Source organism: Scleropages formosus, chromosome 16 (genome assembly GCF_900964775.1).
Source record: "Scleropages formosus chromosome 16, fSclFor1.1, whole genome shotgun sequence".
NCBI classification, from domain to species: domain Eukaryota; kingdom Metazoa; phylum Chordata; class Actinopteri; order Osteoglossiformes; family Osteoglossidae; genus Scleropages; species Scleropages formosus.
In genome coordinates this window covers 10914467-10929166 of record NC_041821.1, presented here as the reverse complement: position 1 = coordinate 10929166, position 14700 = coordinate 10914467, and the positions used below count along the sequence as shown (strand labels likewise).

General features: G+C 47.9%; 1 protein-coding gene across 1 annotated transcript in view; it reads right to left on the bottom strand.

Moving 5' to 3' along the window:
* The window catches only part of LOC108925689 (Kv channel-interacting protein 4-like), a 53801-nt gene extending 40886 nt beyond the window's left edge, over positions 1 to 12915 (bottom strand). Inside the window, exon 1 of the mRNA XM_018737846.2 lies at positions 12725 to 12915. Within this exon, the coding sequence (XP_018593362.1) occupies positions 12725 to 12812 (88 nt within the window). The 5' untranslated portion in view covers positions 12813 to 12915. The remainder of the gene's footprint in view (positions 1 to 12724) is intronic.
* Between the last annotated feature and the right edge of the window lie 1785 nt (positions 12916 to 14700).

The window sequence follows — 14700 nt, the reverse complement described above, 5'->3', positions numbered from 1 at the left end:
ACGGTATGTCATCGTCTTTAAAGGTCGAACCTCCTTATTTTACTTAACTATCTCAAAGCCTGTTTTACAGCACTACAAACATCCTGCTGTTAACTCTTGTGCTGCGTTCAAGAGAGCTTTCTATATCCGGTGTTCCTCTCCAAAATTTGGAGCCACATTATAATTGTTTAAAAAGAGTTATGAAACACAGATTATCGCCTAATGCTGTGCTACACCTTTCAACCAACTTCGTTCCTAGTCATTATCCCATTGTCTGCACTGCTTTTTTCAATTTATAGACTTTTAAAAATAAAAATAAAAAACTGAAATGATACCACGTGTGTGTGTGTGTGTGTGTGTGAGAGAAATCTTGAAATCTCCTGAATCTAGTATTTGGTACTCTTTATTATAGCCTCACCCATTCATTTCCTATGGTGTCCAGATGTGACTGGGCGCAGCAGAGATGTACAAGATTTGTTTGCAACACATTATTCTCAATTAATTTGTGTTCAGAAGTCTACTGTGGAGAATGTCATTAAGCCTTGAGGCAATCAGATGAAAGAAACCATTATCATGCTGGTAAAAGTTTTCAATACCCTTCGATGGACTGCATTCCTCTCTAGGGTGTGTACCACCCCCACCCGCACCTTGTGCCCAATGATTCTGAGATAGCCTCTGGACCCCTACGACCCTGATCAGGACAAGCGGTTCATGAAAATAAATGAACGAAAATAAAAGTTGTTAACAGGTCAGATTTTACCACAACACAGCCTAGGGTTAATAGAGCCTTGAAGGTCCAATGGCTGTTCCCATTGTTGCCATCAGTGAGGGGACCGTGACAGCACAGTTAGCGCCTTGATTGACTTTATTCCTTCGGACATGAAGAAAAACGCGGCCAGTAACCGTAAACTTAACGAAGCACAAGATTCCCGAACACATTAGATGATGGCCTTGAAACTAAACCAGGGTGTTTGCTAGACCAGCCACCGTCACGGCATCACTTGACACTGCTGGTTCCCATTTAATGCCTGGATAAGATGTAAGGGAAACAGATCAGTTTCCAGAGTAGTCTGTACCATCACAACACCCAAGGTCCACCTCGAGTTGTTGGGGAGTACTTTGTAGCAACCCGATAGGGCCCGTTTCTTTGATATTAAGTTATTAAGCAAGTTTTGGAATGATCGATCCCCCATTACAATTTATTTATTGAATTTTGTAGAACAATTTGACGCCCTCAAATTTTCACACCAATATTCAATTTCTAAGGTTTGTGTAATAATAGAACCAGTCCTGCCCCCAAAGTAGAGCTCAGAGTCTGACGTTGAGAAAGTAAAGTCTACGAAGAGTGGGCTGCACTAGAGCTTGAGCTCATGCAAACTCAATATCAGACGTTCCGAAGGACTATAGTACATCTCATGCTCCTTTGTTTTTCACAGAACAACTAGGTATAGGTCACACACACGTCTCTAGCTCCTCTTCCTCGCTTCCTAGCAGCCGACCTCTTCCTGCAGGATCACGACCGTTATAATAACCAGCTCTTCCTGCAAAACTGATGATCTTCATTTCTGTTGCTGATTCTGTACAATATTCTAAAACGATTCTGACAAATTGAGTTAAACTCCTGTTGAAGATGAGCTCAGAACGTAGTAAATTAGAGAGTATACTGTGTATACTTAGGTATACACACACACACACACACGCGCCTAAATATACACTGTACGCATCACACATATATACATACACACGTATGCATATGTATATATGTGTGATGTGTACAGTATGTATGTACGTATATTAGTGTGTCTGTGTGTCTCATATATGTGTACAGTGTCTTATTCACTTTTATTTACTTGTCCTTGTCGGGGCCACGACAGTCCGTAGCCTAACCCAAAATTACTGGGTGCTAGACTACGAATGGTACACCTTCGATGGGATGCTGGTCCATCACTGGGTGGCCCCACACACACACACACACACACACACACACACACACACACACACACACACACACACACACACACACACACACACACACAGTTACACTCTCTACTCTGGGCAATTTAGAGTCACCAGTGCACCCAAAGCACATCTTTAGACTGTGAGAGGAAACCAGAGCACCGGGAAGAAACCCATGTGAACACGGGGGGAAGAGGCAGCAGCAGCCCTATACAGCATCATTGTGCCGCCTATGTCTACAGCGTGTTCTAAAATATTGATAACAAAAGGTCTCTCGCTGATTAATCATTATCGATAAGCCCGGAGTTACTGTGTTTATGAGCCTGCTACTAATGCCTTATTATCTTAAGCTCACAGGACTACACAGTTCAGCGGATTGATTTCCTTTGCTAGAACATTTCACAGCAATATTTGAGCCATCCATTCCGCAAAAGCACTAACCCTTCGTTGGAACGGTTGCTCCCGGGCCACTTGTGCGCGTCTGTGATGCACACAGTGTGGTTAAGTGGTTTTTAATCACACTCCACCAGCAGATTAGATACACGATACCAGCTCTGATGAAGCATCCTTGGCCTGAGAGAGTTTCCGGTACTTTCCTCGGTCAAGGCCAGGACACCGGGCTTCGCTCTGCACAGAGGAGCTCCCGCTTGAGCCGCGGGCAGCTGAGAAGGACGGACCTTGGATCCCGGAACGCTGACGAAGGTAGCACACGTCCCAGCAGATCAGCAAAGGACATGAGTGTATTGGGAAAGGAGTAAGATCCGTGCAGAAACACCGACCTGAATTATTCCCAGACAGAACTTGGTTTGCTGGGGTTTGGGGCAACGCGGTAAACATACTCCACGGGGAGCGGATTTCTGCTCTTTGGTAAAGACACGGTGAAACATCTTGCCTTTACATGGCGCTGTTGAGCATATCAACACATTGACACAATTACAGTAGATGTGGCTGCACTACTGTAATAAAGAGGAAGCTGTAATATAAGCAGTAATATTCATATCTGTCACCAACTTGGCAACCAATTGGCCTCAACAAGATGTATTTGGTTCCCTAAACATGTTACCCTCCTTTTTTTTTTTTTTTTTGACAGTGACTACACTGTATAATTCCTTTATGTGAAACGACAATATCGGACAAAAAAAAAAGTACCAAACTGAGACACGCAAAACTGGAACAAAGATGACAATGAAATGTCTGTTCTAGGAGTTTCGACACATCGCCAGATGCGGACTGAGTGGTTTTGAAAGAGGAGCTGAGGGTTGAAACACCAGAGTTTATCTCAAGTTTGGGGATGGTGGGAGGAGGGCAGTAGTCAATAAACCAGGGTCAAGTGAAAAATTCTCTTTTTCCCCACTTAAAAGTGAGCGGAACATGGAACAAACAGCTCGTGACAGCCCGGCGAACCGTCAATATGTTCATTTCCTCTCGAGGGAAAGCCGCGGCGCTCCGTTCAGACTTCACAGCAAGCGGCAAACTCGTGTGAATAGGCGGAAGCCGATGGAGGATTGCTCCAGTCTAATGGGCAGCAGTGATTCGATTAAACAACACTTTGCAGAACAGCACAGCAAAAGGGAAATTAACTTCTGAGGGCACCGTCATGTAGCACATGTAAAAACACTGAAAGACAAAAAAATGAATAATCGCTCCTGGTTTTTTCGGGTAATTTAAAATGTAAACCCCGTAATTTAAAACACAAACTCATTAAAACAAACTTCTTTTAGCAAAACTTGGCAATGAGGCAAGGCAAAATCCAGCGAGGAAATCATTAAGGCAGTTCTACACGTTCGCGAAGACAATGATAAATCATTTCTGTGATACTGCTTATGTATTCAATCAGCGCATGGAATGATTGATTGGTGGCCATGCATATATAGTGAGATCACATTAAATAATGTATCAAAGATTAGAGATAAAAAGACAAAATTGTAAAGGTCAGTCTGAAAGCCTCCTAACACTACTTACCTGGAAGAAACTATACTTGCAGATCTACAGCCCTTCATCTTTTACTCCAACTAAGTTGCAAGCAAGGCTCGAACCCCAGAATCACCACACAGCGGGCACCGGCGAAACCCGCCGCACCACCAGGTCCCATTAAAAAGACGCAGAACGCACATATTCTGAGCGTTTGATAAAGTCGTCATGAAGTCTATAATTGGCAACGGCAATATCCATTCAAATTATCATTATTCTTGCTTAAGTCATTGTGGCTGCAAGACAAAGTCAACTTAATGAGCAAAAAGTATCTCAAGGTTAAACTTACAACAGTAATATTAACTGTACAAGATGTCCAAGGCCTTGCATCTCAGAACAAGGGGAAGATTTTAATCACTGCACCTGAAATACAGACCCAACCATGTGTAAAAGGGACATTATGAAAGGAATGCACAGCAGGGTCTTTTTGGAAAAGCGATCAAGGCCAAGAGGACATTTTCAGCATATCTAAGTGTATAATCTTAGGGTTCTTCTGAGACAAAACAGAGCTAAAAAGCTACAGTAACAAAGCCTTGTGTGGGGAGGCAAGTGCTCCCAGGACCGATGATAAAAATAATAAAAAGATCATTTAAAACAAGATCTGGGCACCCAGATCTTGTTTTAAATGATCTTTTCATTATTTATATATATATATATATATATATATATATATATATATACACACATACACACACACACACACACACACACATTACTATTATTACTATTATTATTATTAACAGCGCTGGCATAGTTATATATTGGTCCTTAAGTCGAACCTCGTTGTCTAACACTGAAACACGGACCTTTCACTATTAAGCAGTGAGCAAAGCCGCAGGATGTACAATCTGTGGTTTTCACTCTGAGCTCCCCATAAATTCCCTGAACCACGGACGTCTAACAATGCCGCCCGGCCAGCCGGACAACCCCTACCACGCCATACTTCCCAAAATACATGGCCATTGCTCTTCACTGTGGTCATTATAATTTCCAAACATATTAATGGGAAAACCAAGTGCATTGGCACAAGGCCTTAATTGGTGACAGTGTCTGGGAATGCGCGTTTCCACAGAGCTGGAGGCCAATAAAAAAGCCAAAACAAATAAGTAGTAAACGCCACAGCAAGACGTAAAGAATGCCGATGGTCTTCAACTTAAGACAATAAAACTAGAAACGAAATAAGCGCAGTTCTCTTCACAGATACTGGAAAAAACAAGCAATGTGTATTTTACGTTTGTACACAACGTCAGTTCTTCATTGCCCACGTTTCACATTCGTTCCTTTCAGGATTAACGCATTATCCTTGCCGTTCGCACTTTGCTGCAGCAGGTCTTAGCGCTAGGACATCTAGGACATGTTCGCAAAGCAAATGAGAATCACCACATTTCCCCCTTGTGAAACTGTTTTTTTTTTTTTTCTTTCTTTCTTTAAACGAGACACCTACCCATAGAAACAGGCCGGCTAAATAAGAACATCTGTAAATAGACCTGCAAATATAGCACAAGAGCCGCAATCCTTTTATTCACCCTTGCAGCACTGCAATGGTCTCCGTCATAAATGAAAAGTCCTCTACGCAAAAATAGGATGGAACACACTGCTGTCACCAACTGCAAGACTACAGAAGTGAAGCACCGGGGCACAAGGCCCATACAACATGGAGAGATATACAAAATGAAATATGGGGCAGTGACTTATGCATATTTCTTATAGGCAGTAAATATGTCTAAATTATGTAAAATACGCGAAAAAGAAGCAGGATGTGCTTCGGGCCCAGCGTTATGAGAAGAGCTCAGTGAATGTGAAATAGGGTGTAATTGCTGGCAGGCTCTTCAGGGACAAAGGTTGCAGAAATTACCGCCGTGTCACGAGGAGCCTTTCTGACGGCGGTGAGGTTAGAGAGAGGGAGGGAAAGGAGAGGAGAGCGCAACGGCGGCCGGAAGCACGTACGACGAATCGGTGATGGACCGGTGTAGTCCACGCTTTGAGACATAAGGAACGGTAGTGGCAAATGAAAGGGGGACGGAGTTCAGAGGGCTTTTGTGAGCTTTCGGAATGAAAAGCAAGCGACGGCACACAACTTGACGGGGATCGGCACAATCGGCGCATTTCTTTGCTCCGAACCTCTTCTGACATGTGGAAGTGAACACCTGCAAGCCAAACAGTACGGTGCGAAGAGGAGGAGTGTCATTTTTGATGGTGCCTTTGGTCACACTTCTCAATTAATGTGTGTTGACAACCCAAGAGACGGGAATGTGCAACACCCCACAAATAAGTAGTCGACTCCACGACGAGACGTAAAGAATGCCAATGGCAGTCCCGTCAATAAAGTGTTCTAGCGCTTCGATCAACGGTAGGGACTTTCCCTCCGCTTGAAGGCAAAAGTAACTCGTGGTCCAAGGCTTGAGGAATCATCCGACCTCAGCCCAATTTGGCCCTTGAGGGACTGCCTGGACAGGACCGTGTGTCAGGTGTTTCCATTACCAGATCGGTGCGAAGTAGAAACTTCATAGAGAGGGGTTCATTCGTACATCTGAGATTCTTGGCTGCACACGTTTGCCCAACAACACCCTGGAGACGGCGGTAGGAATTAGCCAAAAGAGATCACGGGACATTGGCGTCTCATCCGAACACTTGGTTACTCTACACTTGGACACCGGGGGGTTGCAATAAGATTAGGAGACTAATCTGTGATTGAGGTGGCATCTCACGTGCCAATCATGACCAGCAGGCTCCTGCCTTAACACCCAACTCTTCTCACAACGTGGCTGCTTGGCTTTCACAGGGGGGTACGTTCTTTCAACCACAAACGTCAAAACAAAAGAGACGACCCACCCCAAAGGAAAAGCGCGGACGTCTTCAATTAACAGCTTCCCAACACGTATAATGTATCCGTTTGTTTTTGCGGATGAGCATATTCTGTAAAATGCCATTAGCGGGTAGTCTATCATCGATTGAACGTAGCTGGTCCGGAGTTCAACTGTGATCCGTCTCCATTCACATGGAACAGAAGGATTTTTATAAAAAGCAACGTGATACACCAAGTTCCATTAAGTATTTAGAACTTGGCCGGGAGTGTCGGATCCCAGTCGGCTGTCTCGAAAGGACAGCTGCAAGACGATCTGGTAATGGCTGTCGGGACACAAAGGGGCACGAACCGAGGTGCTCCCCGCTGACGTATAGTGGCTATAATGACCAAACTGCAAGTCGGGGGCCTGACATGAGTCTCAGACAGTGGGCGGAAGGTGGTGCCAGCGCTTTTTGTTCTCCGGGCACTTTCCCGGGACGAGGGTCCCGAGCCCATGCCGTGCCATGCCTGCGTGAGACTCGAGCTTGAGCATAAAGGCATTAATAGATGGAGAAGGGCACAGAACCGAGACAGGAGAAGATGAAGGGGCACCTACGGCACATGGCGCGCGGCTCCATGAATCAAATTCAGGTGACGAATTACAAAGTTACGTACTATACCTGCATACGACACCAATCATTCCAAGCACCACAAGCGATGACCAGCCGTGCCCCTTTGAAAAATTTCTTACGCATCTATTTTCCTTCCCACGAATAACTTCTAACGCTCGGAGGTATCCTCGGGAAAACGGAGCGTCTTGCCCTGCTTATAAATTCCCTCGAAGTTGCGAAGCATTTCACAAGAAGATTCCGGAACACGAATGTGAAATTCACGCGGCAAGAGGAGATATTCCGTCGCTCCGCGCCAAATGATTTATCGTTCGAGTCGCTGGAGCGCTCGCACCGTTTTTCACGAAGCCGACCCAGTAAAGTAATTTAATGCAAATCTCCTTGCTTGTAAACGCACATCTGCGGGAGCCACAGTGATGCAGAAAAGTAGAGCATCACAGCTACAGGGGTTGGGAAGCAGAGAGAGATCCAATATGAAGATTAATTCCCCACTTGGGAATAATAATGTCGGAACACGCTTCCACCCTTTCTCATTACCTTTCATAAACGCAAACATTCAGGAAGCGTAATGGTATTAGAGTAAAAAAGCATCTCTCTCTGTCTCGCCAGCAGTCCAAACGTCCAAAGGTTCTGCCTATTGTTTATCTCCGTTAGAGACACTTCCACATGAGGTAAACAGACAGCGCGCGGTACAGTACATTAATGTTGACAAGCAAAAGCCATAATCGTTCGTTATGTCCCGGCAATCTAATAAACCAGAGCAACCTCGCGAGGCAGCAAGCGATGTCGAGCGCAGAGGTCCGTCGCGAACATAAACAAATCTCGCCCGCGAAATAAATCACCGATGGAAACTCAATCGGCGGCCGCGGACAGGCTGGACGATCACCAAAGAGAAACGGGGCGCGCGGGAAACCCGCGCTGTGTTTGGACCCAATAAACAACGGTTCATTAGCACGCATAAAAGAGCTCTGTAACTTCAGATGGCTATTGCAGCCATCCGTTATCCTGCCAGCGGCACCGCTTCCTGGCCTTTTTTGGTAGCACGAGCCTCTCCGCGTACCGTATTTTTCCCTCTTTCCCAGGGCCGACGCTGGGCCGTGCCCCCCCCCCCCCCTCCCGACCGACCCACCCGCCTTCGAGCTGCCGGGCAGCAAAACCGGCAGCAGATCCTCATCGCAACTGCACGCTGCGGGTGTCTGCGCTAAGGTGTCTCCGCCAGGTTGCTCCGTGATCTGTCCATCACTTTTACTGGCTTTGGGACATGGGGGAGCGGCGATTTACCTCCCTGCTCAAGGGGACTGCAGCAGCGGCAGGGGTGCGGCTCGGACGGGCCAGTTTCGGGTTAGAAGGCCGTGTCCCGGATCACCGTGCTGCCGGTACGCACGTGCATGCGGGCTCACGCAAACACACACAGACAGGTGCTACGGGCCAAGTTTATGTACTTTCTCCAGATTTGCAGAACAAAACGATGTTTGGGAATATAGACTGTTTCAAGTGGGTGATGCTAATTCTGGGGTGGCCAGCGCAGTCGCTGAGCCAGTGACCTAGAAAAACTAGAAGGCGGGGTTGGGGGGGGGGGGGGGCAAAGGCTTCGTCCAGCTCCGTCCGCAGCTTCCCAGTTTGGGGAGACGCCAGACCTAAAAGTCACCACCCGGGTTCCGTAGAGGCCAATTGGCATTATTTATTGCTCTTGTTCTTTTGCATGGTACTATCTATCGTTTTTGTCCGCGGTACTTTGTACACAGTACTGGTACTTATGGACAATGAACCTTGGGCTTAAACTTAATTAAGCCTGACCCTTGCTGGCCAAACCCAGGTTATTGGTGTCAGCAGAAGGACTGTCCATTAAAACTTTTAAAACAAAGTTAAAGAAAGCACGGGAGGGGAAAGAAAAAACATACAATCAACCTGACATATCTGATTATATGCAGGGTATCAAACAGGTGCAGCGGGTTTGGCTGGGTCCTGCTCTTCGGTGGGTCTGGGGTTCGAGTCTCACTTGGGGTGCCCTCTGATGGACTGGCATCCCATCCTGGGTGTGTCCCCTCCCCCTCCAGCCTTATGCCCTCCTGTGTTGCCGGGTTAGGCTCCGGCTCCCCGCGACCCCATACGGGAAAAGCGGTTTCAGCCAGTGTGCACGCATGTGTGTGTGTGTGTGTGTGTGTAGGGTATCAACTAAAGGCAAAATTTATCTGCAACTTTTATCGCAACCAGAGGTACTGATGAAATCCTTTAATGAAAATGCATCCTTCCGTCTCGCGTCGAGCACAATTTCTACCGGCATTCCTTTTTCGCGCTGCCACTCCCCAACCAGCGATTCGGGCACAGACACCCGCTCCTCGCTGCAGCGCTTATGGAGCACATGACATGACATGAGTTCAGCGCACAGGCCTCTGTATTACCGTGAGCAAAGCGGCGCTCGGCTCCCATTCGTAAATGAACATTTAAGAGGTGTAAAAGCTCACAAATGTTCTCGTTTGCGCTGCAGCTTCGGGGTCAGTTAAGTTCATAGTTTCAGATCGATTCGTTATATTCCGAGCACAACGTTATGCTCCATTGTGTTTTTATGACTCCATCTGGAGGGTTTACAAACATTTTATGATGCTGGTGTTCAGTGAAGCATGAGGGAGAGCATCATTCCCGTTGCACAAATGGCAGCTCCTTCATTTATCAAGCCAACTGCAAGCGGCTAATTAGGGCGAATAACACGAGCCGCAGTCCTCGACACGTGAACCTTAACCCGAAACCGAGGGCGATCGCTTTCGGCTCACTGGAAAAGCCGTTAAAAACTTATTAACGGCACGACTTTTCAGGGGATATCGAAATGTCCCTTAATATGGTTCATTTTACAACTCTCCATTTTTCCTGGTCGGGCTCCATCAACTTGAGAAGCACGCAAATGTGAAATAGAGTCAGTTTTTACCGCAAAGAGCGGCGATTTCCACATGGTGTCATATACTAGGCTTGTCTGGGCTTGGCGGTTTACAACAGGGGTGAAGTACTCCGAAGGCAATATAGCAGCAGCAAATATTGCTTGCTGCACTGTGGAGACCTTAATTCCTCAATTTAATAAGCAATACAAATGTTTAATATGCCCCAAGGAGGTGTAAACAATTCAATTTTTTTTTTTTGTTTTAATTTCGGATATACGGCCCAGATTTCGATTAAATCTAAATTTAGATTAAAGCCGAGATTAAGATGTTTAGAATTCATATCACCGACGCTTATCATTACATCCTACATCAAGACAAATTACCAATCGTCAGCAACGCTTGGAACTACATCGCGCACCTCGCATTGCACCGCTATTGTTGCGCATCAACCGTCATCGGGGTTAGCGTCCCTTCTCGTATTTGCAGAAGACGCCTCTAAATCATACACATGAGTTCTCGAAGCCTTAATTAATACGTAGCCTTGCACGGCAAAGTATCATTATGAACCGGCCTTGGACTTGGGACAAGTACCGGAACTGGTAAAACTTACACAAGCTTGATCATAGGGTACTGACCCCTCTGCTCGCTGGAATGAAAATCATCTCAATGCGATATTAGATTTAATGTCAATGTGATACCCTGATTGTCTCCATTTCCAAACCGAGATGCCCGACACACATCGCGCCCTGTATGGTGTCCAGAACTCGAAACAGGCAGAATCCTCCAATGTGGAGAATAAAAGAAGTGCTGTGCATGGTCTCAGCGGAGGAGAATGTAATTAAAAGAGACGCGAGTGAGATGGAGCCACTCGCTGCCCAGACACACTTACTGTCACTTACCTGTCGCTCAGCGCAAATGAAATACAACGTGGTGCCAATTCAGAACAATTTAAATAAATCGGGTTTTCCTGAGAGGTTTATGGCGAGAAGCCAAGCGGTGCGCTGCGCTAAGACGGGCGACCTGCACCTCCCAAGGGGCCGATGAGGGGACGGCGACGGCCAGAGCTGAAGGATGGATCAAGGACCAGGGGGAGCACTTATCGAGAGGTACCTTCACGCTTGGAAACAGGACAACGGACGACACCTCAGCACGCGGGAAACGCGAACGGTTACAGGAAGCGCGATGACGCACCTTCCTTGTCCGTTGTGGTCTTTGGCCTCTCTGATTTAAATCTTAACAACGATCGTTGAGATCACGTAACTACCTGTTCCTCCATGATCACAATCTGATGGAATCATATTTATTGGTTCCAAAAAATACCTGACTACTTCAATACAAGAATTGTTTTAAATATATGAAAAATGGAGCATACAGGCAATTCGGTCCAAGCGCAATGATCTAGACAAACCGATGGACCGTCACCTAATTCTCTATGATTTCAATTTGAGAGTCCTAATGGGGCAATACTCGTACAACGCGTAACAGGCTTTGCATCTCCTCATCACCTCAGGGTCATACAGTGGAAATGGTTACCAAGATGTTTGCGTTACAGCGTGTAATCTGCTGGTCCACGGCGTGAAGGATGCATCAGTGACATCGCAAGAGTCCGTGGCTCTTTTTAAGAAACGTGGGGAACGTTGCCGGGTCGTCTGTGGGAGCAGCAGATGTGTCTTCGCCAGGTGACCTTGCAGATCAACCCTGTTCGTCCAGATACATCGTAGAGCCTCAAACGCCCGAGAAGTAGCTACTCGCCTCGGCGGTGGGGCTTCTCGTATGAATCTGTGCATGTGCTCTCTCTCACATGGATTGCAAATTACCGTATGTGATCGTATTACCAATGCACAAATGCCAAGCTAAACCTGGCTCCGTAATCATATTTTCTCGCCCCACATCAACAATGAAACGATGTAACCGTGAAATAAACGACAAAAATTGAGGCGACGGCCGGCTGAAACCCACGCGAGCAACGCTTTGGACCTCGACCCAAGCAGTCTAGTGCCAGGCATCCACATGAAGCGAGAGCTGAGAATTCACTGTGCTCTCACTCACACACACACACACACACACACTCTGGGAGCACATGATGCTCTCAGAAGGGCGCAGAGACAAATACCCTCTGGAGCCCTTCTGCACTCTCAGCATCCCTGCAAGAGACCTCATCGGCGTGATGCTGAGCTCAATACACACACACACACTCTGCGGTGCTGTTGTTGCTGTTTTTGACAGATCCACGTGTCCGGCCATTCCGCCCAGGGTACGACGGGTGCTTTAAAACGCCACCAACGGTGATGACAGCAACCAGTTGCTGCAGATGCGCTCGGAGCGGGAGCGCGCGGACAGAAGGAGAACAGAAGAAGCCGGCGACCCGCGGCAGAGCTCAGCGCACGACGCGCGATCTCTCGGAGACAATAAGAGGAGCTAAAAGTGTGCTTACAAAGCGCCGCTCAAGCGAATAAGCGCCAAAGAATAATAAATAAGTGGCGACAAAAAAAAAAAAAAAAAAAAGTGCCGAAAGTGGAAGTTCACCTCACCTGTGCTCAGAGTGCCCGTGATTATCCGGAAGACGTACTGGGCGAACTTGAGGATCTGCCTCTTGCCTCTCCTCCTGCAGCTGCTCATCTTCGGACCCGGGCGGGGCGCACGCGAGTGGCACCGCGCCTGTGGCTCTGCGCTGCTCTCCGCTCCCGGCCGCGAGCGCTCAGCGGCGAGCAGTGAGCGGCGAGCGGCGAGGAGGAAGGAGCGGCCGGCGGCGCGCGCGCGCGCTCACAAAGGGGAGGAGGAGGAGGGGGGCGGACCTCGGGTCAGCACGTGGCCGATCGAGCGCAACGGACCCCCGCCTCTCCCGCCCGCTCAGGCTGCGCGTGCCGCTGCAGCGCACAGACCCCACCCCCTCCCCCTCGGGGAGCGTCCTACTGAAGGCGTGGGCGGGGGCAACAAAACAGGCGCGCACGGGAAACGCCTCCTCCTGCCTCATTGACACAATTGGATTCGCTCATGAATTATGTTTGGCCTAAATGGGGAAACTGGGCGGTGGTGCGGGCGACTACAGTGGATCCCGGGCACTTCATAAATTTCAGTAATGAAAGAAAAGCACCCCAGGTCAGGCTCAGTAATGACTCGCAAGCGGAGACCATCCTTTAGCTGCTGAAAATAGTGATGCTCCTAACGGTGGAATGACCCAGGAGCCACATCCATCGCTGCTAATTACATCTCCCCCAGTTACCGTCATCTGTCCCAGGTAAGGCCTGATCAGAACTAAAAGGAGCCCTTCGCTCTCATTTCTGATGCCGGCCCATTAATCTCCGACGTCGTCGTGTTTCAGACTTAATTAGGAGCCGTGGTCTGAAACTCTCCAGAACCTTGCAGGTGAGCTGGAGGAAAAGAGCGCCAAGGTGGCTGTTACATTTGTTCAATTCTCCGTGCAACTGCTTGGTTATGCAACCTGTTTTCCGCCTGCCCCATTTAAGAGCAGTCCTGTGCGGTGGAGATTTGGACGCGAGGCAGCGTGCGTGGACAGACCCCCGGACGCGGCGGAGGAACAAATCAGTGCACTTCGCTCCCAGTGGCGTACGGCCGATGGACCGGCGCTAAAGAGACCCTGCTGCTCTAAGAATGTTAAAAAAGATCATGCCTTGTCTGGAGGGACTGTACACCTGCACAGTGCAGATACTGACCAGCAGCAGTTGTCCACAGGCTGCATATGTGTGTGTGTGGTTCCCTGTACGGCACATGTCCTTGAGCATCCCACAGCCTTCATTACCACAAAGTGGCCTCATTCCTTCCTCCCGCACGGAGAAACTCAAACCAGAGGGCCCTGCCCTTCACCCCACTGCGGAAGAGTCTCAAGGGCTAAACTCGGTCAGATAGCAACAGGAGAGAGTCAACTGTCAGGCTGCACCATCAGGCTCGAGGGCCTGGACAAAGTAGCTGGGGACACATGGGGTAAAGACACTGATTTGAGAACTGAATACTGGCCTTTAAGACCTCAGGAGAGGTGCTGTGAATGAGAGAGTCAAAAAAGAATTAGTGCATGAGATTAGCAGGAAAAAGAAATAAACCCTATCATCATCATCATCATCATCACCACCACCACCACAAAGTGAGGGGGGGTGGTGGTGCAGTGGGTTTGGCTGGGTCCTCCTGTAGCGGACATGGGGTTCAAATCCTGCTTGGGGTACCTTGCAGCAGCCTGGTGTCCTGTCCTGGGTGCGACCCCTCCCCCTCCAGCCTTGTGCCCTGTAGTGTCAGTTCAGGCTCCGGTTTGCTGCAACCCTGCTCGGGACATGTGGTTTCACACAGTGTGCGCGATACTAATGTCATCCCTATCATCATAGGTGCTGCTGAGATTACCGCTAAATCCATCCGAAAAGCTCTTACCCAACATCAACATTGTACAAAAACAATATGTACGGCATCCATTCTCATCAGAGTTCTCAGCACCATTATCAGCAATTTAACAAATACTGTCCTTTATCCAACCTAACGATCTAAGTCCTGGAATTTCTCA